Genomic DNA, 27,472 nt, shown 5'->3' with positions numbered 1-27,472 from the left:
TTCCTAAGCCGTGTGTACTCTGGAAAATGGGAAGGTCAAGTCAGAAGTTTACCACTTTTTTCATATGTTGCTCATGTAGCCTTGAATTCACCAGACAATCCCCATCATTATTTTGGGATGGATGCTAACATGGACTGCACTGGGAAAGTCGACCAATCCAGCTGCCTCAGACATGAAACCTTTGCATAATTTCAGTAAGAAAGCTCTATATAATAGCTTGCAAAAATATGTTGTGTGGTTTCGGTGTTCCCATAATTCTGGGACAGTGTCTACTTCTTCCTCTTTCACCTGCTCCCTTTAGAGGTCACCACAGTTGGTCTGCCTGAAGCAATGTGTTAAGTACATCTTGTCACCTTCCCTTTCTGTCACAAATCACCACTGACAGGTGTCTCCACTAACTCCATGCTGCCTGCACTCTCTGTCATTGCATTGGCCATGTATATGAACTTGCCTGCCTTCAGTTTTACAACCTGTCTCCTGCTCATTCACTCACATGTGTTTTGTCTTGCTTCTCCTGACTTTCATTCTTCCTTTCTCCAGGGCATACCTCCACCTCTCTTCCACCTGCTCCCTCCTCTCACTACAGGTAACAATGTCATCTGCAAAATGTCTGTGAAGGTTCTCCTTCATCCAGGTCAACGTAGTCTTCTTTCCAAGCTCCTTAGAGCAGCGGTCCCCAATCCCCGGGCCTCAGACCGGTACCGGTCCGTGAGTCGTTTGGTACCGGGCCGCGAGAGTTGAGGCTCAGGTGTGAAATGTATGGTTTTCCGGGTTTTTATCGGTTTTCAGCGTTATTTTGTTATCGTTTTTATCGTTAACTCTGTTTTCCTGGGTCTTTTCACGTGTGTTATGAATAAATCTTCTTTTTTTCGGTACCGGTACTAGTTTTATTTTGTTGTATTTATCCGCGACACCTTAAAGGCCGGTCCGTGAAAATATTGTCGGGCATAAACCGGTCCGTGGCGCAAAAAAGGTTGGAGGACGCTGACTTAGACAATGTCATCTGCAAGCATCATAGTCCACAGATACTCCCGCCTGACGTCATCTGTCATCATGCAAACTAGAAGGGGGTGAGACCCTGATGTAAATCCACCCCGACTTAGAACTGATCTGTCAGTTCTACTACACAGCTCCCAACTGTCGCTGTCCTCATACATGTCCAGCACCACCTTCACATTCTTCTCTCCAACTCCTGGCTTCCTCATGTAGTACCACAGTTCCTCTCCACAGATCCTCACATGCTTTCTCAAGATCCACGACGACACTCCTTCTGAACTTCTCTCTGTGTAAATTAATTGTATTTCACTCATGGAATAGTTTACTTTAAAAAAAAAAAAAATCAACAAGACTTCTCATATTTTTACCAGTTTCTTAAAATGGTTCTCAGTTAAATGAAAACAAAGTACAAACCAGTATTCGGGCAATATGGTATTCATGACACTTCAATTTCATCTATAGCACATGACAGATTGAGATAATGTAGACACCAGAGTATCCCAGTAGCTCTCCCTGTGCGTATGACAAGGCCATAGCGATGATTAAGTGGTTGGCACATTTTAATGAACACAAAGCCATTCAAGTGGAAGCAGATTTTAATTGAAATCTCCTTCTGTTTAATAACTTACCTTATTCACTGAGTCATGTTTCAGGAGATATAGAAGGTGAATGTGTGCTGAGTGAACAAGTAATTCTGTTTCACTTCACAAGGCTGCTCCGTGCCCTGGGGGGGGCTTGCTGTACTTTCTGTCACAGTTCACTTTTCCTGCTTGCACCATTTCCCAACAACATCCACCTCTCTTCTTTATACACTTCCATGCACAATTATCACACAGAAATTGGACAATTCATTAGTATTATGTCAAGATTATGTTAGCAGTGTGTTAAGGTTCAGTGTTGTTCACCAGCATTTTTGTTTTTGGAAGTTTTTGGCACCAACTAAATTCAAATTTTCTTAATGAAAAAAAAAAAAAAAAAAAACACAGTCCAGTGCAAAGTTATATAAAAACCCAATAATTTATTATCATTTCTTTTGCAAAGATCACCATTATAACACATTTTACCTGGCTACAAATGTTCCACCTACGCTTTACTTCAGACCATCAGACATCGACTTAAAACGTTACAGGACTTGGTTTTCAAAAATTTCAAATTTACAATACTTCACTTAAAAAGTATTCATTTGGATGGAGTTTACTATACACGTAACTGGACTATAAGACTTTTGATAAATGGCAACCCGTTTATCTCACCAGTTCTAAAATGCTGTGTTCTGAGTCCTGCTCAGTGGCAATCATCCTAACACCACTTTGATCTAACTGCAAATATGAATCAGAACTATTATACAATATATATGAATGTTTCCAGTTGTCAAAAACTCAAATCATACAATGTATGAATAAGTCTGAACAAAATATCTCTGTTGCAAAGATACACAGACAGTTTTGCGGTTGAAATCAAGTCGCCACAGAACTGGCAACTTGATCGCCGTTGATTCGTGTCTGGTTGTTAAGGCTATGCTGAGTTAAGGTGTATGTGGGAGAGTAAAAAGTACTGATATGTAAAAGCTATGGGAAGGTTCATCTGTTGTCATACATGTAGAAAATAAACCCACAAAATAAAACTGAATACAAAAATTGTACCCAAAGCTGCCAAACCAGACAAACAAAGCATATCAGGACATTTTTTTTAAATGTCCTCTTTACTAATGAATCAAAAGTATTTAAAAGTTTTAAGACATGTGATTCTGTGTCCAAAACTGTATTTCCCCACTAAACTGTTAGTGCAGCAGCTTTGATTTGTTCCCAATTTGTAGCTTTGTTGTTGAGGTTATAGAAACAACACGTGCTTTGCTGTAAAATGAGGTATCCAACTTTTTTAAAGATGTTTTTGCAAATTGCTGATAACAATTCAATTCAACGTGCAGCGCCAAATCTTTACCCCCTCCCACCTCCTCGTTTCCATGGGAATTGTCTTTAAAATTCAGGACAATGAGGAGTAACTATGTCCACGTCTCCTTTGCTTTGAATAGGAGACAAAGACTGCATACGTATACGTTAGTTTGTATTTATTTAAAAAAGTAAAAAGCAAATGACCGGCTGATGCTCCATTGGTAAGTGTGCATATTACATAAAAGAAAAAAAAGTCTCTTAGAACTGTCTTGAGTTAAGTGGTTACAACATAAATATGAAAATAGAATTGAAAAGATAAACATGTTTCGCGTAAAATAACAAAATAATTGTATTGTCATTGTATCATAGAAAAAATGCTTTTTCCCACAGAGAGATGTGAAAAAAACAATCTTGGAAAAACATCAAAATGTCATGATGCCGCTGATAAATTCTTTACAAAATGCTTTTTTTGGGTTACAAAGTGTGAAAAATATTCCTATTGTCCATGTAAAAATGCCACATTTAACGAGGCAAGTATGTCGTACCACATGGGGTAGAATGTGTGTGTTTGTTTTGTTTTTTTATACAGTAGTGACTGAAAGGAAGGCATTGTGTACCTTAGCTCCCTCTGGGGCCTTGGTACCATGAGTCATCAGCTCCTGGATTGTCATCCAGTTATCCAAGATCTTCTTGTTGCGTTTCTTCATCATCTTCTTGTGGCTGAGCTCTATGATGCTGACTTCCTTTCGACCCTCACTGCTGCTCTGAGGGTTCTCCCTCAAGCTCTCCAGCCGACTGCGCTGCATGAACTCTCGCCTCTTCCGCTGTTCTTTCGCTCTGACGAGGTGCTGCTTTCTTTCCTCTTTACTCCAGTACCTCCCCATCTTCATTTCACTCATTGCGTCGTCATCTGTCGTCATTCCCCCGCTGCGTTCCTCTTTAATCTTTAGGGCTCGCTCCTTCAGGATCTTGTCTCTCACAGGCCTCTTGGTGATGTAGCGGGTACCGTCACTACGGATCTTGACCTTCCACTCCATCTTGGGCTCTGTAATGGGCCTCTGAGGCTCTTTACAGACGCTAAGTAGACTGAGCTGGCTCTGAGCGTACTCTACAGCTGAGCGCTGTTGTATCAGCTGCATGTAGCTCTGGTAGTGGCGGGCGTGAGCTGGGATGTTGGTCTGCCTCTGCTGGGAACTGTGAGAAGGTGAGAAGTATGGATTTCGGGAAGCGCTTTGGTTTAGTTTCCCTCTGCTCTCTTCCTCAGCCTGAGGTGTTTGGTCTGACTCAGAAGGATTGCTGTGGTCAGGGCTGCTGCTCTTACCCAGGACTGGAGCGCGGCACGCTGGGATGGGGCTCAGGCTAAGAGAATGACCAGCAGCGAGGCCGCTGCAGAGGTTCCTCTGGTTTGTAAGACTAACCATTCTCTGGAGTGAGTGCTCCGGGGAGCGGTCCATTGCCAGAGGGGTGCTGCGTGAACTCTCTGCTGTGTTGTAGGCACTGGAGCTGTCCTTGTCCGATTTCTCTAGCCTCTCGTTAATGTCGGCCAGCTTACCCTTTGAGGGCTCACCGCGGTGAAAGCTTTGGATTTTGGTGGAGGGTGTAGAATGGCCCACTGAGGGAGACTGCTGACCCTTACGAAGTTTGTGGGCCTGCATGATGTTCTGACATTCAAGCTCGATGCTGCGCAGTTCCTCATTGAGCATACGCAGCTCGTGCTGTACCCCCGCCTGCTCCCCCATGCTGCACTCAATAGTGCTCCGGCGGCTGTAGAACAGGTCGTACTCGCCGCTGTTGCGTATTTGACATTTCAGTTCCAAGAGCTGCTGGAAGCGATCACCTTCTGCTTCATCGTCATCCTCATCCGTTTTGTCGTCTAGCCGCATGGAGCTGGTGGTAGAGTGCGTGTCCCGACTGTCTTTCAGGCACTGGGACAGACGTTTCTGGATATGTGCCATGACATTATGCTGCGAGTTCCCCATCCTGTCCTTTATGCTCAGTACATTGTCCTTATGATGAGGGAGTGTGGAACAAGTGGGCTTATCATCCTCTGTTCTCTGAAATAAGTTGAAGAGAATCAGCGTGAATTACTTCTAGATAGATAACAACTATGGGATATGCAGCTGTGTACAACATAAACATGCGTTGTACATGAATGTGCAACAGCTACGCTCTTTTTGAAAGCAAGGTAATTAAACCTAAATGTACAGACTTTCTGTTTGGTAATACAGAAACATGCTTATTCTGAATTTATTCTCTGATTTAATCATGGAGCGAGGGGAAAAAAAAACAATAACAAAAAGTCACAAGAACTTTTTAAGAGTTCAAGAAGTGCATCCCTCTTCTGCATTCCCCTGAAGGAATATATATGTTGTTGTGCATAACTCTGTTAACCAGCTCTGTTACTTCAGGGATTGTCTCCTCTCTGCCATGTCTTTGAAGTCCCATTTATATGGATTTTTGAGGTATGCTATCCTCTCAGCAAAACAGAATTTTAAATCACGGTTACTAATGTTTGGAATTTAAATGGTTCAACGGTCCCCCTCCATAAATATTCATAATCGGAATTTAACGCTCACATTTCACAGGGAGAAGCTTGTTTTGACTCGGTTTTGCAAAGAAAGTTGATGAACAGTTTGTCTTATGATAGAAATGGCATCAAAGATAATATTGGCTGTGTATAATGATCTGTCGCAATGAGCTGTCCTTTTTTTTCTCCTTGCTGAGTTTTAGAAGCTTCAGAATTTCTTACATGGAGATAAGCTTTTTCATTCACTTGCTCATTACTGGCAGGGTCAATATGTCTCGATGCTGTCTGACCTGTTCATTCTCCTGTTCCTCTTGTAAGGCAGCTAATTCCATTTCCTCTCTTTGCTGCTCCTCCAACATTTCCATCTTCAGTTGCTCCAGGAACTCGCTATGTTCATCATCCAGCCAGGCTTCTTCCAGCTATAGGTGAAGGAAGAAGGAAAGCATATGGTGAAGGAAAGGGTTTAGGCTAGTGGCTTAGTGACATTTTTGTTATCCTTTTTGGGTAATAACAAGCGTCATGATTCACATTTGACAGATATACAGTCCTCATCTTTTAAACATGGACTCTAATCGTAGAATCAGAACCACGTAACTTGATGGCCACCACTTTTAACCTGTTAGGCCGTATCATCCACATCATCCATCATCTGTTTGTACATCTGATGCAAACCAAATGGTATCCATATCTGATGACTTCAGATTTACTACTAAAATGCATTTAATTAAAGAGCCTAGTATTGCTTCCAGTTCCTCTGCACTGCGGCAGAGTCCTTCCACTTAGTTTGTCATCGGCCCTGGGCCTGAACTCACTCCACATTAGCATGCCATTAGCTTTTATGGCTTACCGTTGGAAGTCAATTACAGTGGCGCTACATAAAAATAAAACATGATGAGGTCTCAGTCGTGGCTTGCAGTAGGAGTGGTTACATGTGGTGGGAGGGCGTTGGTGGCTACACCAAACTGCTGAGGTCTTCTTTGAGCAAATACACAGTACAGTACAGTAAAAGCCTGAATTTGAAACCATACAGGTTATGTAAACTGTAGATTATGTCCAGACAGTTCAAAAGCAGCTGGGTTATCTTAGCTCCACGGTTGTTCTTTTGTAAGTCTTTGTCACTTCAAACTTAGTTTCTTTTCTTTTCCAAAGACAAGTCGAGGAAATTAGTTTTTACTATTTGACTTCAGTGCATAATAAGTCAGTGTGAGTTGAATGTGTGATTATTTCTCACCTGCATCTCAGGTCTGGCAACCAGCAGTATGATGTTCCTGCACTCGTCACTGGAGAGTGCAGCCATGGCTTCCTCCCTGTCCTGTACATCCTGGCCATTAATCTGAAGACGACAAACACGATTAAGACCATATTAGGTGAAACACAAACAAGCAAAAATTTCAACACAGGCACGAACACACAGGTTCATCGCTCTAATGCAAATGCCCTTAAGAAAAACAAAATGCCACACTGAAACACATTGGACAGTAGTGCCCTTTTCCTGGGCAAATTGTCAACCCTCTCTGTAATAAATCTGGACCCAGCAGCGATTATGAATGAGCCACCGGCCGTGGGCTGACGGAGGTGTTGTGTCCACCAAAGCAGCATACATACATCTAGCCGTACAATTAACTGGCCACTGACAGGTGGCGTCCATCTTTTTGCAGGCAGAGTAATGGCCCTGTCACTAGTGGATAATAGTGCCAGAGTACCCGTCTGCCTCACAAACCTACGCACACCGCTTCCCTTTGTTCAAATCAGCCACACAACATGTACTGTTGAGACAATTAGACCAGTAGCACTCATGGATCCACTTCACATAGCTATTATAGGCCAGGCAGACTATTTCCGTCTCTCTCTTTCCCTCCCAAGATGGTCAAATATATATAAAAGAAACAGAGTCTGTACAACTTTCACTCACTTAGACAAGCTGTCTTATAATTTCTGTATAAAGTCTTCGGCTCTCCAGGCATCTTGAAGGAGTTTTAAAGCTCTTCTTTGGATGTTGACTGCCTTTTGTTTTATTCTTTGTTAAGATGATCCCACAGTGACTAGAACAACAGTGTATTTTTTCTGTCCAGATATAGTTTTACTGCATTGGCAGCGTGTTTGGAATCACTGGCATCATTCCAAAAGACCGGTTGCTACTGATTTTCAGTTTACTTGTTCTGTAATTTGGTAAAGCCTCAGTCTTTTCTCCCTGTTTCCCATCTTTAACAATGGCTTCTTGACAGCCACCCTTCCACTGAGACCATTTCTGATGAGGCTTTAGCAAACAGTAGTTGGCTCAACCGGCACATCTCTTAGGTCCTTTGTCGGGTCTTTAATTAATTTTTTCCGTTTCTCTAAAGAACACGACTTTCAGAAACTGTTTATCTGCTGTAGATCATTATTTTTAGCTCTCTCATTTCTTCTTTTGTCCCATATTTTTAAATGTATTTAAGGAAACGCCACCATGCTGAGATATGCTAAGTTTTTGGCTAACAGGTAAGAATGACCATGTTGCTGCAAAAATATTACTGTGTACTGTGCATTTAGTTATACATTCAACAAAGAAATTGGAACAAAAAGATGAAAATCCAAATTAAAATAGGTTCTTTGATAAGTTGTCTGCTATGTGCGGATACAACAGTTACTGTTTTATGCTGCTATAATATGCCCAGCGATGTCAGGAGAGAAATTTCAGGGGTGAAAATAAGTGAAAAAGCAGTCAATGTCCAAAGAAAAACTTTGAAAGATCTTGAGAAAGTGTAAAGAACTATTGCTCAAGACCACTTTAAAAAAGTATGGCTCCTTGGAAGCAAAATATGTATGTTGGAAGCATGTTTTTTTTGCCTGGTGTTCAAGACAGACAAGTGAAAAAAAAGATGAAATTGTCTTTATACAAGGGTGCAGGTTTAACTCTCTGGGATGAGCAGCTAATCCATAAAGCTAATGCAGAGCCCTGGGTTCCATCTGTTCCATCACAATAAAGGGAAGACAGCCCCAAAATTGCTTCCATACAGACACAGATTATTGGTAAAACATACAAGTCCAAAATTCTGGAGGTGGTATCTCAGATGTTTTCAGTTTGTTTTATGGCAACCATGAATCCATTAACACTGGCTTAACAAGCTATTATGAAGCTATTATGGTGACAAACACTGTAATCGCATACCTATCCCACAGAAACAACACGATCCAACCCAGAGCTCTAACAAACGTCGGTCCTTGTCAGTAGCCATTCCAAATCTCAAGCCTGGATATCTAGCTAGGGGCTAATAGCAGTTACTGCCTCTCAGCTATCCCACAGGAGGCAGCAGCACAGTGTCACTCCCAACCAGAACTCTTAAAAAACCCTGCTGGTGCTGAGTCGGTAACTAAAACAGCCAGGGGGACATTTCTCCCTCTTTAACAGTCACAGCGGGTGCAAGTTCCCCCTTTAATGTGCTGCCATTAAAAATGAATGGGCTCTCTTGCTGGGAGACAGTGGTTGAGTGTGACAAAATAGAAGAAGAATTTTATTTTGAACCTAATAAAAGCCAGTGTGGAGGTGACCAGCGAGTGCTTTACTGCACCTGTAAAATGCGATCCCCCTCCCGGATTCGTCCATCTCTGGCAGCGATGCTGTTTGGACTTATCTGTGAAGGTGGAGAAGGCACAAAATTATACATGAAACACTTTCAATCTTCATTCGAGAGAGTCTAGATGTGGCTGGAAGTATTGTGTGATAGCTGTCCAGACCATTCCCGACCATTTGATGTGTTCCTTTTATTGTTTCCTGAAAGCCTGAGGAAGAAGCTAAATCATCACCTTTATCATCCAAGACATCGATTGCACCTGCCTCAGTTATTATTTTTTTGACAACTTGATAAAAAACAAGTCTCTGCATATAGCATCTCCAGCCCGTAACTCAACTCCAGTACATCGTGCACCTGCTCCTCATGTAACTAATGCTAGTCAACAAGAGGGCAGAGCACTCTTTCATTGACCAATCAATCGGCATCTGGGGCCATTCGTTTCACTTTTTCCTATCAGATAAGATCTCGGCAGACAAGGAGGTGTTCAAGCACTCCATCTTCATGATAGTTCACTCCTACACAGAGGGCCGCTCATTAGACTGGGACAGAAGTCCCCAGGCAGGAATTAGTGAAGGGCTGGAGGAAAAAGAGGAAATTGAAGGTAATTTCTCAGCAGTCAAGGAGAGAACTTCAGATCGTGAATAACTTACAACCGTTTACGTGTTGAAGATGACATTGTTAGTGGCAAAACCGCTGTTTACGGAATGAGTTTCTTAGCTTTGCCTCTTAGCTTTATTCTTTTTTGTACGTTTGTTTCCTTTTTTAACTGTTTTTGAACTGTGAGAGGAAAAAGGGCAAGAGGCTCTGGCAGAGCAGTAAAGAAACAGCAGGTGAACTGAAAAGTCTAGAGAATCAGCCACATGTATTCACCCACTGTGCTATGAGACAGTAAAATGGAAAATGGCCATTCAACAATCTAAATTTGGAAAATTCTACTTGTTTTAAAATAACCTTGTATTCTTCCCCCACTCAACTCCCAGTGCAGCCAGCATACAGTGACATTCAGACATCTCATGTAAATGCAGTGCACTCCTCTTAGCCCTACTTTTTATAGAGTAAACACTTAAAGATGCTGCCAGGAGCCAGCGACCACAGTGATTTATATTCTACTCAGCTCTCAAAGAGAACACCTTGCATGGTCCAAGTCGACTTCAAACGAATTTGAAAGTTGAGGAGAGCGGAGAATGGCATTTTCTATGCTTCCAACAAGTGGGAGAAAAATAGTCTCTCTCTTTACATGTATGCCAGTGCCTGCTTGTTGTCAGCTGCACTGAGACTGGATGAACAACAAAGACAAGACCTGAAAGCACTTCTGTGTTTTTTTTCTTCTTCCTCTTTTTTGTTGTTGTTTGCTGTCTTGGCATTCATTTTGTTTCTGGTGAACTGACAGTATGATCACGCACACACAGATCAATGCTAAACTGTTCAGTAATGTCAGATTTGATAAAAAGAATTCAATTTTAAAACGTCACCAAATAAAGAAATTGTTGTTTCTTACATTGAAGATGAATATTAAATTTTGTGTGAGATTTTTCATTAGACATTTCATCAAAGTACTGATGAGGGAAGATACTTAATATTTAAGTGTTAGAATATGTATATACTGGAGTATGCTAGAAATATCATCTTTCAAATGGTTAGCAGCCCTAAATCTGGTTGCTGGATTAAAAATGGCTGTCAGGAAGAAGATACAGGATACATAGTGTCTCATTCATTACAGATTTTGGATCCTTACTCTCATCCGTCTGCTGTGCTGTATTGACTACATGAACTAACACAACACAAGGGCCAGTAGAGTTTTTACTTGGCATGACTGAAAAGGTCCAATGACTACAATGCTGTTCCCTGTCAGCTTCTCTCTCTCAGTCTAGATTTGTGCAGCCTTTATCGCACTCACGGCATCCAAACGAGCTGTCGTCACCTTGGTTAATGTCATCGTCACCTGTGTCATCAGCTCGAAATGATAATTTTTTATGTTTGTGTTTACAGATGTCACCACATAAAAGAAAGATCTCCAGTCTCTTCTTCACACTGAGGAATGCAGATTGTTAAGTTAAACACTAAGTTATGATTGTGTTGAAACAGGACAAATTTGGATTGCTGCATCTCATATTCTGTCTGATTTTGCTAGCGTTGGTGCCTCGACACACCATCTGTAACCGTTTTGGACACAGAGGGTTAGCAGGCCGGTTTGAAAGACTGATAGAGCACGCAGGTTAGAGGGGTGGCTGTGGAATACATGGCAGGTCTATCAGGCAGGAGACTGCAGTTCGTGACTTGTTTTAGAGCTTTGTGTCCTGAGCTCCGTTTTCCCTTCCCCTGCTGCTTAGCTTGAGACATCGAAAACTTCACGATTGGGGTGAGGAAACTGCCTTTGTTTAAAAATGACTGAAAAATGACACTTTGACAGCACATTTAAATTTGATCCCAGAGGGTACTTAAAAAGCATCCCAGTGGAAGCGAGACCCTTCCTACTACAGTCTATAAAATGGTTACATGTATATGACACACATGCCAAAGGACAGCTAGTGGGTATCTGTGAAACAAAAGGGCAGTAGTTGATGCCCTAGAAATGAGCAGGTACTGATTCAGGGTTTTGTGTGATTGTGTACATGCCAGTGTCACAAAACCCTTGAGCTTAGTGACTAATGTATGAAATTATGTATTCACAGTACTCACACTCAAGGTAATTGTTTGCAGATGTCTCGTATGAACGTCTTTATTTTATTTAAGTGCGGGGCAAGTTATCTACTCACCTCGCTAACATAGATGGCCACATCTTCTTCTTCATCTGTCCTGTAGCACAGAGTTAGGCCCAGCTTCTCTTGGCTGTTGAGTCGACACAGTTCTACTTCCTAAGTGGAAAAGAACGGAAAAAAAGATCAAGAAGATGGAGTGATTTTACTAAAAGGTTTGGAGGGTCCAAGAGACAGACTCCTCTAACCTTTAAAGGAAGAAACACAAACTGAATGATGTAAATTCTAAACACTTAACGTAAAAGCACGAGCTTGGCAATGGCTACACAAACACAAAGAGGCTGTTCCACTGATGAGGTCCTTTAAGTTCAGCGCAAAATAAAACTATAAGATTTTTGAGTCTGGATTTCCAACTTTTCTGAGGTTTTTTAGGATTGAAAGTGTTTGATCATGAAAGACATTCTTGGCTCTGTGAGTTTGATCGGAGGGGCTTTGATAAATGTCAGAGGACTGAGTTTTTCTCTTTCAAGTCTCTGCTAAGTTATAAAATATTAGACTATAAATAAACTATATGCTAATGACATCAGAAATACACACTTGCTACAGTACTAAACTACTCCTCCGTGTCCTGTGGGGAGAGATAAACTATTGACTAACAAATCAGTGGTCTGCAAATTTCCCAGGAGGCTCTTGGATTATAGCGTGGTACCCTGGTGAATACATGAATTATTCGTCTTTAATAAACACTAGTGGAAAAAAGTAAAAATCACACAAGTTCCCCTCCTCGTTTTAGCTCCTCGTTTTGGTGGAGCTTCTTTTATTTTCTTCAGTTTGTAAACTCTTAAAACCACTTTGCACTCTGTTTCTTTTAGCCACTGTGCAGCCAAACACGGCGCAGCACAGGCCTACACTCCATCTTCAAATGCTCAAACATATCAAGGGTGTTGGAGGGAATCAAGTGTGAAATGGCCTCTCCTCCCAAGGTCTTCATTAGAGCAGCAAAACACTCTCAGCAGCAGGAACGAGGTGGTTGAGTGAAGGGGAGGATGGTGGGGGCCGAGAGAAATAAGGTGGCGGTGAGGATTCTGGTGGGGCTCAGAGGGGTCTCAGACAGAAACCGTGAGAGTCATTTCCTCTTTGACAAGGAGCAGGTTGGCTGGTTACACGTGTCAGATGTGGCGGACTTTCCAGAAGTGGATGGGTGGCTTTGGGGGAGGGGGGATGGGTCTGGCCATGTTGGCATGAGATGAGGGAAAAAAGGGGGGGAAAGGCCAATGGCTGCTGCTTCTGGCTATCCCTACTAAGCTGTTTTTGAGACCACACACACACACTTCCTCACATACACACAAACAGACCTTTAGGCTAAATTCCCATTTTTTCCTGCCCCACTGCCACTCATTTCTTCCCACACGCCCGTATCTCAGCTTGTCACACACACGGTGACAGATCATTGACGTGTTTTTGGACCAGCAACCTGCTGCTGCTGGGGTACACAATCCCGTAGACTCACACACACACACAAGCAGTTCTCTGTGCACATCTTATGCTTACACCTACACATATTTCTCAACAGAGCACACATTCGCACATGCAGAGACAAAGAGCTTAAGGAGATCTGCATCATCTGAGCTTTGTGATTTTTTTTTTCCAGCATCTCCATCTGAGTGGGAGTTTAGATCTGTAATTGAGTGCCTCAGAAGCTGCGGCGGCGCAAAATCCCGGCTGATGCGTTAGTAAACAACACAAAAGCAAGAAACTTTACCTGTAGATTACCTGAACAAAATAAACTGCAAAAATCAATCATTAGTTAAATTAAAAATGTTTCTAATGAGATATCATGCTATTGTTGGAGGAGATACTATTAAAGAAGCACGGCTCCAGAGGCAGTGGAGCAGTCATGGAGGTAATGGGGAGCCAAGGAGACAGTGCATATCTGGCATGCTAATATGATGTGTGAAATTGTGGGATATCTGTGGGAAATCACTAGCAGCGTCTCTGAGACATCTGCCTAAAAATAAACCACACAAATTAATTGCCGCGACTGAGGCGAAGCAGCAGCGTGAGCAGGTAATGCATCACCCCTATCTGGCTCCGTAAAACAAGCTTAAACTTACTTCTGACTAATTAATAGCTAGATATAGTGCTGCAAACCTGCGGCTAAATGATCAGAGAAAATAGACTGGCACCATTACTACATGGTGGATGAGGCATCAAATCTGTGCGTGTCTAATGATGTGACCCCATTTTATTTATCAGATGTTCTTTTTGTTTTATTTGTTTTAAGAATATATTGTTTGGAAAAAAAAACACCCACTCACTCTGAAGCTTCTGCAAAAGGAGGTTGACTCCTGAACCATCAAATGCATTCGGCAATCACTGCCTCTCGCTTCTCTTTTCATTTGTTTTTTTTCCTCTATTTTCCAGGCGAGCTCTCTGCCTCTCAGGAAGGAGATTGCAGCACGGGGACGAGGGCTGACAATAAATTAATGACTGCGATGGCGTGATTAAGGAGAAGATTGCCACCAACCATCAAAGCACATTGGATGCTGTCATAATAATCGCACTTTTGATTACCAGTAATTGAAAAAGCAGCCAGAAATGTGCGGATGGCTACCGCTGGCAGGGAAATTGGGAGGACTATCTCTGTGCTTGGAGTACTTCATGTCTGCAGAACTCACCTGAGGTAATCACAGGAATGGTTACTAATATAGTTTTGCCCCCACAGGCATGCAGGAATTCTAGGAAACGTATGTTTTAGTGCATAGAATCTCAATACAAGATGGTTGTAGCCACCATGATGGCACCAACCGGTTTGTGATGTTAGAGCCTTATTTTACAACCGTACATGAAAGGAAACTTTTAGCAATGGCAAACGGCCTGTATTTGTATAGCGCTTTACACTACATTCAGTCATCGACCCATTCACACACTGGTGATGGCAAGCTACATTGTAGCCACAGCTGCCCTGGGGCGCACTGACAGAGTCGAGGCTGCCGGACACTGGCGCCACCGGGCCCTCTGACCACCACCAGTAGGCAACGGGTGAAGTGTCTTGCCCAAGGACACAACGACTGAGACTGTCGGAGCCGGGGCTCGAACCGGCAACCTTCCAAGACGAACACCCAACTCCTGAGCCACGATCGCATTGATGCGTAATGCTCGATGACTGGAGTCTCCGTATTAGTCTGCAGCTGTAAAAGTTTGCTCTGCATGTGTGTGTCTAGCTGAGAAGTGATTTAAAAAAGGCAGCATTAAGATTTTAATACTTTTACAGCCATCGTTCAGCCCGACAAGGGGTGAGCACTTGTGAGCACGGAAAGTTGCAGGTGTTTGTTAAATGTTTCACTCAATACCTTCGGGTCAATGCAAGTTGAGGCGTTTAAGACAACTAGGGTGGATGACAAGGACATTTTTTTTTTTTTTTTAATTTTGCAACATATTCATACGAGTGTGTGTGTTTATACAACACCAACAGACCGCAATCAGATGAAGGATGCCTCTAAATACACAATTATATGCCATTACATGACCGGCTATAACCTGTAATGTGTAATGATGTCAGGTTATTTTGTGAGGTCAGAGAATTCAGCACTTGTGTTTTTATAACTTAACATGAACCATATAATGGAAGGTTTCCTGTGTCCTGTCCATATGTCCCCAGACCTGGATTAAATTACTGATCTGCTCTCTTGCTTTGTTAGGTACACATGCGCAACTGATTGTTAATGCCAATATCTCATTAAATCACATGGCAGCAACTCGGTGCATTTAAGCACGTAGACCTGCTGAAGTTCAAATAGAGCATCAGAGTGTGGAAGAAAGGTGATTTAAGTGACTTTGAATGTGGAATGGTTGTTGGTGCCTGATAGACTGGTTTGAGTATTTCAGAAACTGATAATTGAAAAATGTTGCCTGGGCTGACGAGTTTCAATTTCTGCTGCAAAATTTGGATGATGAGCTCAGAACTGTGTGTAAACAACACGAGAGCATGGATCCATCCTCCGGAGATGCTGGTGTTGGTGCATTGGTATCAGGATATTTTCTTGGCACACATTTGGCCTCTTAGTAGCAGTTGAGCATCATGCAAACACCTCAGCTTACCTGAGTATAATTGCTCACCATGTTTATCACTTTATGACTGTGTAACCGTCTTCTGATGGCTGCTTCTAGCAGGATAACACACCATGTCACAAAGCTCAAATAACCTCAATCTGGTTTCTTGAACATGACACCAAGTTCATCGTACTCAAATGCAATTATCCAACAGAACACCTGGTAAAATATTATTAGCACTGTGGATGTGTCACTGTGTGATTTTATCGTGTCAATATGGACCAAAGTCTCTGAGGAGTGTTTTCAGCACCATAATAAATTTGCACCAGACAGAATTAAGGCTGTTCTGAAACTAAAGAGAGTCCAACCTGGTACCAGCACGGTGTCCCTTACAAAGTGGGTAAACTATCAGTCGACATACAGTAAGTGGAACAACATCAGGGTAGTATAAAACCCTGCAAGCATTTAAAAAAAGAAAAAAAGAAAGTGGAAAGGCTGCAAAGCACACAGAGTATAATAGGATTTGCTAATAGCAATGAGGCGTAAAAAGATGCTTTAATACATTATATTTGTTCCGATTTGACACTCAAGCCTCTGCGATTCAAATGGGTGCACAAATCTCTTTAGGATGTGAAGAAACAGCTCAACCTCAGTGGGTGAAAACATTCAGAACAAATTCAATGAAACAAATAGGAGGAGGGAGGGGTGAGCAATCATCATACATCAGACCAGAGGAGCCCTCGCTGACTTTGTGCTCACACCTCAATGACTCGGAAATAAAGAATATTGGACCAAAGCGGTTAACAGACACAGTCTGTTTATCACTTCCTGTCCCTGAATCAGCGATTCTCTAATGTGCTAGAGATCATTAGCCTCCAAAGCGTCACCTATCCTACTGTTTCCCTTACTTACACTTTGGGAAAGACGCATAAGCAAAGATTTTTTTTTCCTTGCTAGCAGCTGCCACACACACCTCACTTTAATTGGGTTTGATCATACTCAGTCAAACAGCTCCCTCGGTTTCTCTTCCGGACACATGAAAACAACTTACAAATCTCAAGCAAGAACGGGTGCACTTGGAAGTTTTCTACTTTATCTTGTCGCCTTTTGAGGGCAAAAGCTTTGGTCATTTTCAACAGAAGCGAGGACTGTGATGCGACTGATTATCTCGCACTACAGTGCCCCTGGGATTTGTCCTTAATAGATGAGCACAGGAGAAATGTGTTTGCAGGAATGTAGATGTACACTTCACACCTGTGCAGGGATCCTACTCGCATGCATACACTTTTGATAATAATCCCTTATAGCTAATATTGACCATTCCAGTTGCCACCGATATCAAGTATCAGTCTTACCTCATACTCAAACTCCTCTGTCCTGTCTCCATCAGCGGGTACAGGGGAGAGGTAGTCAGTCCCTTCGTAGTAATCCTGGTCCATTGTATGAAGGGAATGACAGCTGTCAAAAGGGATGGACAGGGAGCCAGGGAAACAGAAAGAGGTGGAGATTTTGGTGTAAGCAAGATGCTTTTCCTCAGTTTGACAGTGACAGGACTTAGTTGCTTTTGTCTTAGCTGAAATCTGAAGAAGAAAGGATTTGTCAAGAGCTTTCATTGGTGCTGGAGTGTTAATAACAGCATATCCACATACTGTAATTTGCTTCCTGCTCTTGACAGACAAAACCCCCCACATTGTAAAGTGTAATTCTATTATGCCTCCCTCAGTCACAGAACAAAACAGCATTGTGAGGGCCTAACGCGATGAGCAAGCTTTGGTGCCGCACAGGATAATCACGGTGGACAAAAACCTCAAAAAGACACTCTGTCGAACACGTTGAGTGATGTTTCCAGGGGCTGTCTGACTCCCAGATTACCCAGGACTGTAAAACTGTCTCAAAACAACCTTCCAGTGATAAAAAAAAACAAAAAAAAACAGACTGGTAAATGTCAGAATGCTTGATCGCTCAATATTATTCATGTAACAACATTTGGCAGTGGGAGCAAAGAACACAATTACAAATTTACAATCTAGCCCCAAATATAAGATGCCAAAACCTTTGTTATAGCTATAAAACCTGCCGTATATTGGATTGTGCACCTGATCTCAGATGAAGAGAAGAAAATGTGAGTTTTATGGGTCACATTGATTACATTCAGACTTGGCCTGGGGCTGTGAGGATCGGGCATACATTCCTTTGTGTTGCCTAGCTTTTTTTATTAGCCCATTTGCTTTAATCACCTTGTAAACCTTCCATGAGGCAAAATAATACCCCAAGCAGCTCCAATTAAGGCCAGAAGTTCCCGTGAGGATTTCTATGGTGACACTGAGTATATATAGATATATATATCGTGCATGCAAGATACTTACCCAGACAGTTTTTTTTAAATAACATCTCCAATATTGACACACAGTTGCTTTAACTGACTGAATACTTACGCAAGCTTCCAATGACAAGAAATATACAACTCAAAATGTGTAGTGTTTTTGGAATTAATCATCTACTGTACCAAACAATGGGGCAGTCTTAATTTCTCGGCTCTGTGCAATAAAGCTGCAGTGTTGCTCTTGCTCATTCCCTCGAGGTGAAACCTAGATATTCTTTTATGCTAAACTTTTCTTGTGCACACTTTACTTCTCCTCTGAGATAAACACAACACATAACACATAAACTAAAATGCCAAAAGATGAAATAAGGAGCCATGTTTCCTTTGTTGTTTTCCAGCAAAACCTCTTGTTGATGCTTCAAACTCTGGAGATCTTTTAATGGATTGCTCTCACAAACAATAAAAAAAAAGGGGAAAAAAACCCCAACTTGGCTTTGAAGTGATGTACAACCCAGCAAACGCTTGAGCTGTTGAGATACGATCAGTCTCACATCCACAAATTATACATAGTTACATTAGTTATATTTTCTCTAAATATAGAGAAATTTAACTCAAAACATATTTAGTCTGTCTACTGAAAAAATAATCTCTGTTGACTTATTATTGCAGTTTTTCACCTGCCACCCAGCTACAACTATCCCCCTTGTAAATTTTTAAGTACACTGGTAGTTCAGATCCTCAAAGTCTAGAGGACGTTGTATCTATAACAACATTTATTTGTGGTCTTGGACTTTATCTGCCTAGTGATACATGTAGCACGCTTGGCTAATCAGAACCACTTGAAACTGTCCATAATTTGTCTTTTGTTTCTTTTTTTCCCCATTTCCTCGTATTTGTGAAGCAGGAAATGAATGGTTCTAGGACGCCCATTCAAACAAATCTCTATTTGTCAGAATAAACTGCGCGTCTGGTTAGGCAATTTATTTATAATAAACAGTCGTCCTCCAGACTTGTAATGCTAATCCTACAAACGCTGATATTTCTGCTTCATGGCTCAATGACATTGCTTATTTTCCCCCATCCTTAATTATTGTCAGCCTCAGCCAAAGTCAGACAAGGACACAACAACAAACTCTGTATCGCTATCTGCTGCAGCAAACCTAAAACTTCATAGTGGAGTAAATCTAAATAAAAAAATATATATATCAAGAAATTATATAAAATCATTTGTTGCTATGCTCATAGTCTGTGAAAGCAGGGCTCCCGATCTTTTTAAGCTTTATATTTTCTGCATACCTGTCAGAGAGCAGGAAGGGACAGACGTCAGGCACAGGAGGGGTTGAAGGCCGGAGTTTTGCCAGCGCCATGATGTGTTCAAAGGTGATGTCAGTCTGAGTGCACACATCCACCACATGGATTTCCTGAGGGGGGCCATGGGGGCGCCCGCTGGGGGTCCGCCGGATGACCTGCACCACGACGGGGTCCTTGGCAGGGCGAAAGGCTTCCACAGTCTCTTCATGGCTGGACTTGGACAACTCTTTTCCATTCACCTGAGAATAACAGTGAAAAATTGCATTCTTTTGTGCGCTTATTTTGACAACTTTTTGGCATAAAAATGTGTAAAGATACTATAAGCACAGGTATCATTTAAGTGGTTCTATAGTCCTGAATTTCGCATGTGAATACTGAGACTAAAAACCTGGGAAAAGTTACATAAGCTCAAAGCCTGCTGCATGCTCTACTCTAAGCAGTGCCCTTCACCTGCACCAACGGAGTACTGTTTAGCAGTAAAAATCCACCACATGTTAAAAAAAACCCTCAATCTTAATGCATTCTTCTAAACTTCTCTACCCAGTGTACTGACTCATTAAAGGTGGAGACGATGTCTTCTCAATATATGATCAAAAAGGCATCTTAATGAATATAACAGTGGAGAGCATGCACACAATCAGTGTGATGCAACATAATTAGGCTGTTAGATCAAAACCCAAACGGCCTCTGTCCACTCATTCCATCTTCAACCTCATCTCCCGAAAAAGAACTGGATTTTCTGGCAGACTGAAAACCATTTGCACTACAGCTGGAACGTATAAAGAAAATCATTGCTTCATTTAGCACCAGTAATTTCTTTGCAGGAGAAACTCTGGCTGTGGAATACCCCAGAGAATGTGCTTTGGTATAAATGCTCAAGCCAGAGATTATAATTTAGATAACGGCAGAAAAGTAAGAGGGAAAATAAGGTAGACGCAGGATAATTACAGTTACTGTTGCATTTAAATGTGGCTTTGGAAGGGAGTATTTTGCTCACACTGCAAACTTAAATTAGTTAAAATGACAACTATGAAGTAAAAGAAGGCATTTATATTCACAAGCGTCAGCTGTGGAAAGATACAGCGAGCCTGGGAAACTCAAAAGCGGCAGTGTTTCTGGGCCTGAATTACAAACTCTTTAAAATACAAAGTCGTGGCAGAAATAAACCACACACACACACACACACACACACACACACACACACACACTTCTGACTGTAACAAAATGACCTAAATTCATAAGCAGCTGGTAGTTTTACAGCAACTGACTGTGTGCATGTACTGCCTCTAAACGAACATTAGAGACAAAGAACGCACCTGGGAAGTCCGACAGAGGAGGTTTATATTTATAAACCCAAAAATCCCACCACCAATTCTTTACTCCTGCGTTTGAATGAAATGACTCAATGTGCTTTTGTACTGACAGGACCACACAGCATTAACCGTGTGTAAAGCATGGATGTTTCCAAGTCCTCATAAATCCCATTTGAGCTATACGCAACTAGTTGGATTGGATTATAGAGGCAAGCAAATATTTGTCTTTTATTTTATTGTTATCATCACTTATTTGTAATTGACTTATTGGCTGATAGAAAAAGCCAGAACAAAGTCCCACGACTCAAAAGTTGACTACACCAAAAAGTATTCACCTTATATCATATTTCACAAGAGTTGGAACCTGAGATTTAAAGAAAAAAAAAAAAAAAGACAGTCGAAGTGCTGCGTAATCATCTTTAAAGTTTCGAACAGCTGAAACTATCCAGATAATGAAGACATATATCTAATATCTCGAGATACCCTAAGGAAAAATCCCTTAAGGGGACTCCAGACTCAGTAACCGCTCCATTATGTGCACAAATGAGCAGAAAAGACTAAAGAAAAAAGAAGAAGAAGAAAGAAATATCCCCATTTGGCAACTCCCAAATTGGGCAATTCACACATACGCACATCACCGACATCCTAGGACACCATCTGAGGAGTAGTAACACTTCTTCTCCTTCAAGGAGCACTTTTAGTAATTTGTGACTACACTACACAAGAAATGGAGAGATTTTATGAAGAAAGACCCTACAGCATCATGTGGACTTGCTTTTTTCCTGGTAGCATTAAAAGGCTACCCCACAAGTGCCACAGAAGACAAGTAAATAAATCTTCATCAGCACAGCACTGCTACAATTTCATCTGTTTGCCATCCCCATAACTAACACCATTATGTACTGGCAGTAAATATAAAAATATTTATAGGGGGATAAACAGCGTAGGACAATGAATATTATAACTGTTATGCCACAGCAGTGCTGCTCTACTGTTCTACTTAGTTCGTTCCTGGATGCGTCTGTGTTATTCCTTTTAATTCTCCACGTAAATCCCCAGAGACTGAGGGATGCCCTACAAAAAATAAACAGCTTCTTTTCTCAGCAGTAACTGTAGCCATATATAACTCTCTTAGCTCTTGTGCTCTGGTCTGCTCCCCTGCCTCCTGATGTGACCTTTGTTTGCAGCAAACTTACATTAATCACCTCAGCAGGAGATAAACTCGGTCAACAGATCTGTTGTTCAACTGTGGGCAACGTGAAGGTAGAAAAAAAAGCAGTCGTGCAGCCTCTCTCATCCCGGCTTCACTCCTACCTGCAATTACAATTGAAATGCACGACCTAATGCCCTTAACTGACTCCCAAACAAAGGTTTGTATGCCAAAACACATTTTAAGGTTAAATATTTCCACCCAATGACAATAAAAGTTCCAAGGCACCCACTCTTAGGTCTTCAGGTATTCCACCCACAAAACATACCTCTTATTCACATTGAATCTAGCAAGTGCCCCCACTTAAATCTTTCTTGCTTTCATTCTTGGCCATTCAGCAGTTCTTAAGTACTGCAGCAAATACCTTACACATAAGTACTGTATTAAAGAAACATGGAGTACTGTTGTAATTAGCTTATATAGCTCGTTCTTTCCTCTTTTGCTGCATGTCTCTTGCTCTGTAGCCTAATCCTTGAACAGAGAGTCTGCTGGAAACAAAGGAGTTGGAGCAGACAAATGAGGCAGCCCATAGCGTATGACAGACCCAAAGAAAAATGATTAAATTTTCCAGCTCTCCCCCTTGTTCAGACTGTCCAGTCCAGGCTCCTCCTCCTTCTCCTCCAAGCCTCACCGTTTAACGAGTCATACTCACAGCCAAACAGAAACAAGAAATCTATCAGGGAAAAAAAACGGGAGGGAAGGTTGTGTTGTTTTTCTATTTTGTTCACTGGTTTTTATGTGAGACAGATGGAACAATTAATCCCCAATAAACACAAGAATATTAAGTAGCTTTAACTCCATGAGGGACGCTGCCATCCTTCTTGTGTCCCCTTGACTGATGTCTATCCAGCTAGACACACTGCCTATGTTATTTGTGTGGATCTGTAGTCCTATCTGACAGATGGGAAGGGGTTTTATAAGTCTGGCTGCGGCTCCCTCGATATTCTCAGATATTCTTACACTGAATATCTGCCTTCAGCACACTTTTGCTTTATTATCCACAAAGTACACCATCAATCTGCATGCTTAACGATGCTTAAGGTGAGTTCCTACACTAAAACTGGAATTGGCTAAATTCCACAAACACTGTTTATTCACAAATTAACAGCCCGAACAAGCTGTAGCCTCTTAAAGTTTCATCACACATTCAAATGTAGTTATGCAGGAATCAGCTATCCTCCTCAAGTGTGCATGCAAAGCACGCAAATACATATTCATTCATAAACACGTGCTGGTAAACAAGATCTGTTTGCAACAAATTATTTAGCAGCTGTAGTGTTTATCAAGTCCAAAGCAGCTCTGCAAGTGCTTCATGGCCAAAAGTGTTCCATATGCACTGAGTCAACATGAATTATCTTATTGGTCTGGAACAAAACAATGGTGATTGCTCAGGAGAGATCATTTGCTCTACAACCGGGACAGGAGATGATCAGGTAAATGTGAAGTTGGAAGGAAACTGGTGCTGGGATGGAGGAGCTGGATCAAGACACATCTGCTGGCTGTTTGCACATGGATATGCAGCAGCTGTAGCCAGAGGAGAAATGTGTTTTCATTCAAAGCCCCAGAGACGACCACCAGCCTTCCAACAACAAATGCAGTAAACCAGCTTAGTGGAGTGTAACAAAGGGATGCAACCACTTTTTTCCCCTCCTTTCTTTCATTTCCTTTGTAGCAGAGTCCCGTATTGACAAAGACATTCAAAAAACTGTATGTGTTACGCGGCTGAGTGCATTAAATCTCCTCTTCAGCAAACATCTGATGTCACTTTAAGCCGCCCTGAGCCGTTACCGACAAACAAACAGACTTACTTGAAAACTTTAACAGTCACTGTGTATATAACTACGAGCTTGTAGACGCCTACAGCAAAGCGCAATCCTGAAGGCGCTTTCATCTGTGACCCATCTTATCATTTATCCTCCAGGTAAGAGGACAAGCCAGGAAGAACAAACACGCAGCAGCTTAGCTCGACCCCTCGAGCGCCTCCTCTGTCACTGCTTTTGTCTCATCGACTGCTCCCTCCCATCAATATCTCCGAAGACCGAGGGCAGAATGTAGTGATAGTGGTAGGAGAGTGGGGCAGTTTATCTGTTAATGTGTCAACTTCAGCCACATCTGATGCCGCTTCTACGGAAGAGACAGCTTCTCTAGCGGGAAGCACAGACAGCGCTGGCAGCTTGCAGGGGATTACTGATAGAAGTGATTGATGTACTTCTTCTGCGAGGAGAAAAGACAGCCTCAGGCAGTAGACTATAATAGTCCATTAGCTTTTTTATGCCTTTGAATTAACTGCACACATTGCTTTATAGCGTGCATGTAGCACTTTGATTCTTAATGAAATGTTTTTGTTTTCAATTTTCAAAAGATTACGGTGCGACTAAGGGGACAGCGTTTGCCTTCGTAGGTATCCTGGCTGATGTAGAAGAGCACAGAAATGAATGAACCAAGGTCATTTATTCCACTTCAGCTACAGCGACATGGAAACACGGCTTTCGACAGAGCCCGGTATTAACTGTGTAACCTTGTCTGTTGATCTTAACATCTGTACATGCAATAAGCCTCAGTTACGCGCGGTCTGCAGCTCATGTGCTCGGTCACCTGCTGGTCTGAGTGGCAGCGTGTGGGGTGCTAAGTATATGCAGGCAGATGGAGGAAGTGTAACATGTAGGTCATCCAGGCCCACGAGTGTGGGGCTTACATCCATCGATTACACGCCTGTTCCATCTCCTCATCTTCTGGGAAAAGGCAACATGACCCACTCATTGTTGGGCTCCAGTCACCTGTGCAGAGCCCTCAGATAAAAGAGTCAAAGAAGACTGTGGGTATGACAGTTAGGGATGGGTTCAGTTTGTCAGCTTTAATTTAGATCATGTTCCCACTTGAGTTGAATTCATCCGGTTGTAGTTCTCTCTCTCTCTCTGACAGTAAGGACACCGCCAAAGTGTGGTGCATCAATACGAGTTAATGATTAATGTCTTTTTTAGTGCATTGTTAGCTTCAGAATACATATTTATATATTTTTTCTTGCACAGCTTAGTTAACATCTGTTTTGTTTCAACGCTTAGACAAATGAAAATACTTTTTAAGTTTGAACTAAACCTCACCACAGTGTTTGTCTTAATTTACTCATCTGCAAAGTAAAAACACAGAAGTCTTTTGGATGGTGTTTACTCATTTTTACACAAAAAAAAGAGACAAAAATAAGCATTTCCACTCAATCGTGGTGGTGATTTACGGAAACACAAGCCTCAGTGATGCTCCAACTTTTTTAGCTTTATTTGACAGAAAGTGAAGAAATGACAGGAAAGCGGGGGTAGAGAGAGAGCGGGGAAGACATGCAGCAAAGGGCCGTGGGTTGGTCGACCGCTCTCAGCCGTATGGCATGTGGTCGTCTGCCCGACGCCCAGTGATGCTGCAAATTTTAATAATGTTAACACTGTCAATCCATTGAAATTCTGTCAAAAATAATTACTACAACTAAACTGAACTAAAAACACAACTACTGTACTGTTAGTTGATTTTTTTCCCCCAGCTGTGTCTATGCAGCCATATGGCACACGACGCGCTGCCAACGGAGTCTGCTCTACGACACACGAACAGAAGCCCCCGCACCGCAGCTCCAACAACATCGGCATGTTGGAATTTTGTCCTTCGACACGCCAGGCGGAATTTGCATTTTCATAAAAAAAAATTAATAAATAAAAATAAACTGCCTGCGAGTGGGACATTCAGTAGAGAAGTGGAATTAAATACTCCTTGAGGACTTTCCAAATGCTACAAGACCGAGATTTGATGCGAACATGACTGCTAGCTCATCCTTCTCGGCGAGAAAGCGGACTGGGTTCCTCCTTACACCCAAATGTCTCATTTCAATAATAAGTGTCAGAATAAAATACGGGCCAAGGTCTGCTACAGTGCAGCTCTTATGACTGTATAAATCACAGTCAGCGCTACTGTCTCAGCAACTCAAGCAACGCTCCAACGACATGAAACCGAAAGAAAAAGAGAGAGAGTAAGGATGCCACTGGGGAAATTTGACAATCCCCTCAACATCTCTACATGAGCCAGTGTACATGCCTCCTTTAACCCCTCCAACCACATAAAACACACCACACAAGGCCCCTGGGCTATTTTTCACATTAAAGGCCCTTTGCGCTGCTGCTGAGGTTTTATGCCCGCAGAACATTTGATGAATTCTGCCAATTTTCTTCTCTGAGCACCAATCTTCTGTGGAGCACTCCCTTTATTGCGCAACTCGTTCAAGGTGTATCACCTCTTTCAATCTGCTCTAAAATTTACTGTGTGGCTTTTACATATGTTTATTATCCAATCTCTTTCCGTAATAACTCAGCGCAAGGACAACTTTTTTAAAAGGACAAAGGGAGAAGGGCAACGACACTCAATGTCAAACGTGCTGAGCAGCATAGCGGGTAAAGAGAGCAACAGTTCACAAATGTTCTGGGTTACTTTCTAGCTTTTGGTAGCACGTAGTGAGCAACAGATCACTGATTTCAGCAATAAACACCAGGGCCAAAGCACCAACACAAACTTGGTCCAATAATATCCATGGCACCCTCCTGTTCTCTTTACTTTCCCACAAAATAGGTCACTCTTTTTTTTTTTTCAACATTAAAAGATTAGGGCTACATTCGAGATAATGATACTATCCTACTTCGGTTTCACTCTGAAACTCTGCTGCAAATTTTAAATACGATTTGTTCCCGGTGAGGGAAACACCACTGCTAAGTTAATCAGCTAGTTCAAGGTTAATGGCACATGCGGGGTACACGGAGATTTAGAGATGCGGTTAATCTCTGTGCTTAACTTTTAACATCTTGCCATCTTGGAGTGGTTTTTAATGTAAAACGGAGGGAGAAAATCGAATTAGAGTAAAAGCTGCACTTGGGTGGATGAATAACTAATGGATGAACAGCCTTCTCCTTGGTGATAACTGATAATTGGTTTGGGGGGTGGGGATGATGAGGGGTAGCTGGATGATGCTATGTGCTGTGCAGATCAGCAAAATGGCCTGGCGTGAAAAGATGTCATAAGGAGTAATGGTGCCACCCATATGCTGACTGAAGAAAATCAAGTGGGTACTGTCATGGAACGCCTCTTTATGTGAAGAGAATGAGGTGGAGGGGGGGTGCAACAAACAGAGGTGAATCGTAGTGTTTTTAACACACACACACACACGCACACACACAGGGACAAACCGAAACCACTAAGGTTTGACAAATACATCTCCTCCTCCTCCTCTTCCATTTCTCTTGTACGTCTTCAGTTTATTCTGTGCAGTAGGCACATGCATTTAAAGAAAGAAATGCAATGTAAATGTTAGACAACAACAGTCATTTTACACATTAATTATTGTGCAAATATAGAAGAACCGGGAGGTAAATATCACGACCTTTGGAAAGAGCCAGACTTTCCATATTCCATCTTAAGTCTTAATGTGAAGTATCTGGGGCAGCTATTGCTCAAGGAGGTCCTAAATTGCTGCCTTTCCTTTCAGTAAGTTTTCTACCCATTAATGGCAAAATATTAAACAAGCAAGTCCAAAAAGTGACTCACTCAGCTGCTGCACCTCTTTTCTGAATACC

At 42.0% G+C, this 27,472-nt stretch overlaps 1 protein-coding gene across 2 annotated transcripts in view; it reads right to left on the bottom strand.

Moving 5' to 3' along the window:
- Positions 1–1,994: 1,994 nt before the first annotated feature.
- Positions 1,995–27,472, bottom strand: part of LOC146569962 (PDZ domain-containing RING finger protein 4) — a 117,921-nt gene continuing 92,443 nt past the window's right edge. For both annotated transcript variants that reach the window (XM_085282690.1, XM_085282692.1), the window contains 7 exons: positions 19,335–19,588; positions 17,071–17,173; positions 11,723–11,821; positions 8,964–9,026; positions 6,647–6,748; positions 5,706–5,834; positions 1,995–4,942 (listed from right to left, as the gene is read on the bottom strand). In XM_085282690.1, coding sequence (XP_085138816.1) covers positions 3,470–4,942; positions 5,706–5,834; positions 6,647–6,748; positions 8,964–9,026; positions 11,723–11,821; positions 17,071–17,173; positions 19,335–19,588 — 2,223 coding nt within the window. In that variant the 3' untranslated portion in view covers positions 1,995–3,469. The remainder of the gene's footprint in view (positions 4,943–5,705; positions 5,835–6,646; positions 6,749–8,963; positions 9,027–11,722; positions 11,822–17,070; positions 17,174–19,334; positions 19,589–27,472) is intronic.

The sequence above is a fragment of the Mchenga conophoros genome, linkage group LG7 (genome assembly GCF_057382185.1).
Source record: "Mchenga conophoros isolate Kocher_MC1m ecotype Shallow Benthic linkage group LG7, M_conophoros_male_GT1.1, whole genome shotgun sequence".
NCBI classification, from domain to species: Eukaryota; Metazoa; Chordata; class Actinopteri; order Cichliformes; family Cichlidae; genus Mchenga; species Mchenga conophoros.
This window is presented reverse-complemented; position numbering and strand designations above follow the sequence as displayed.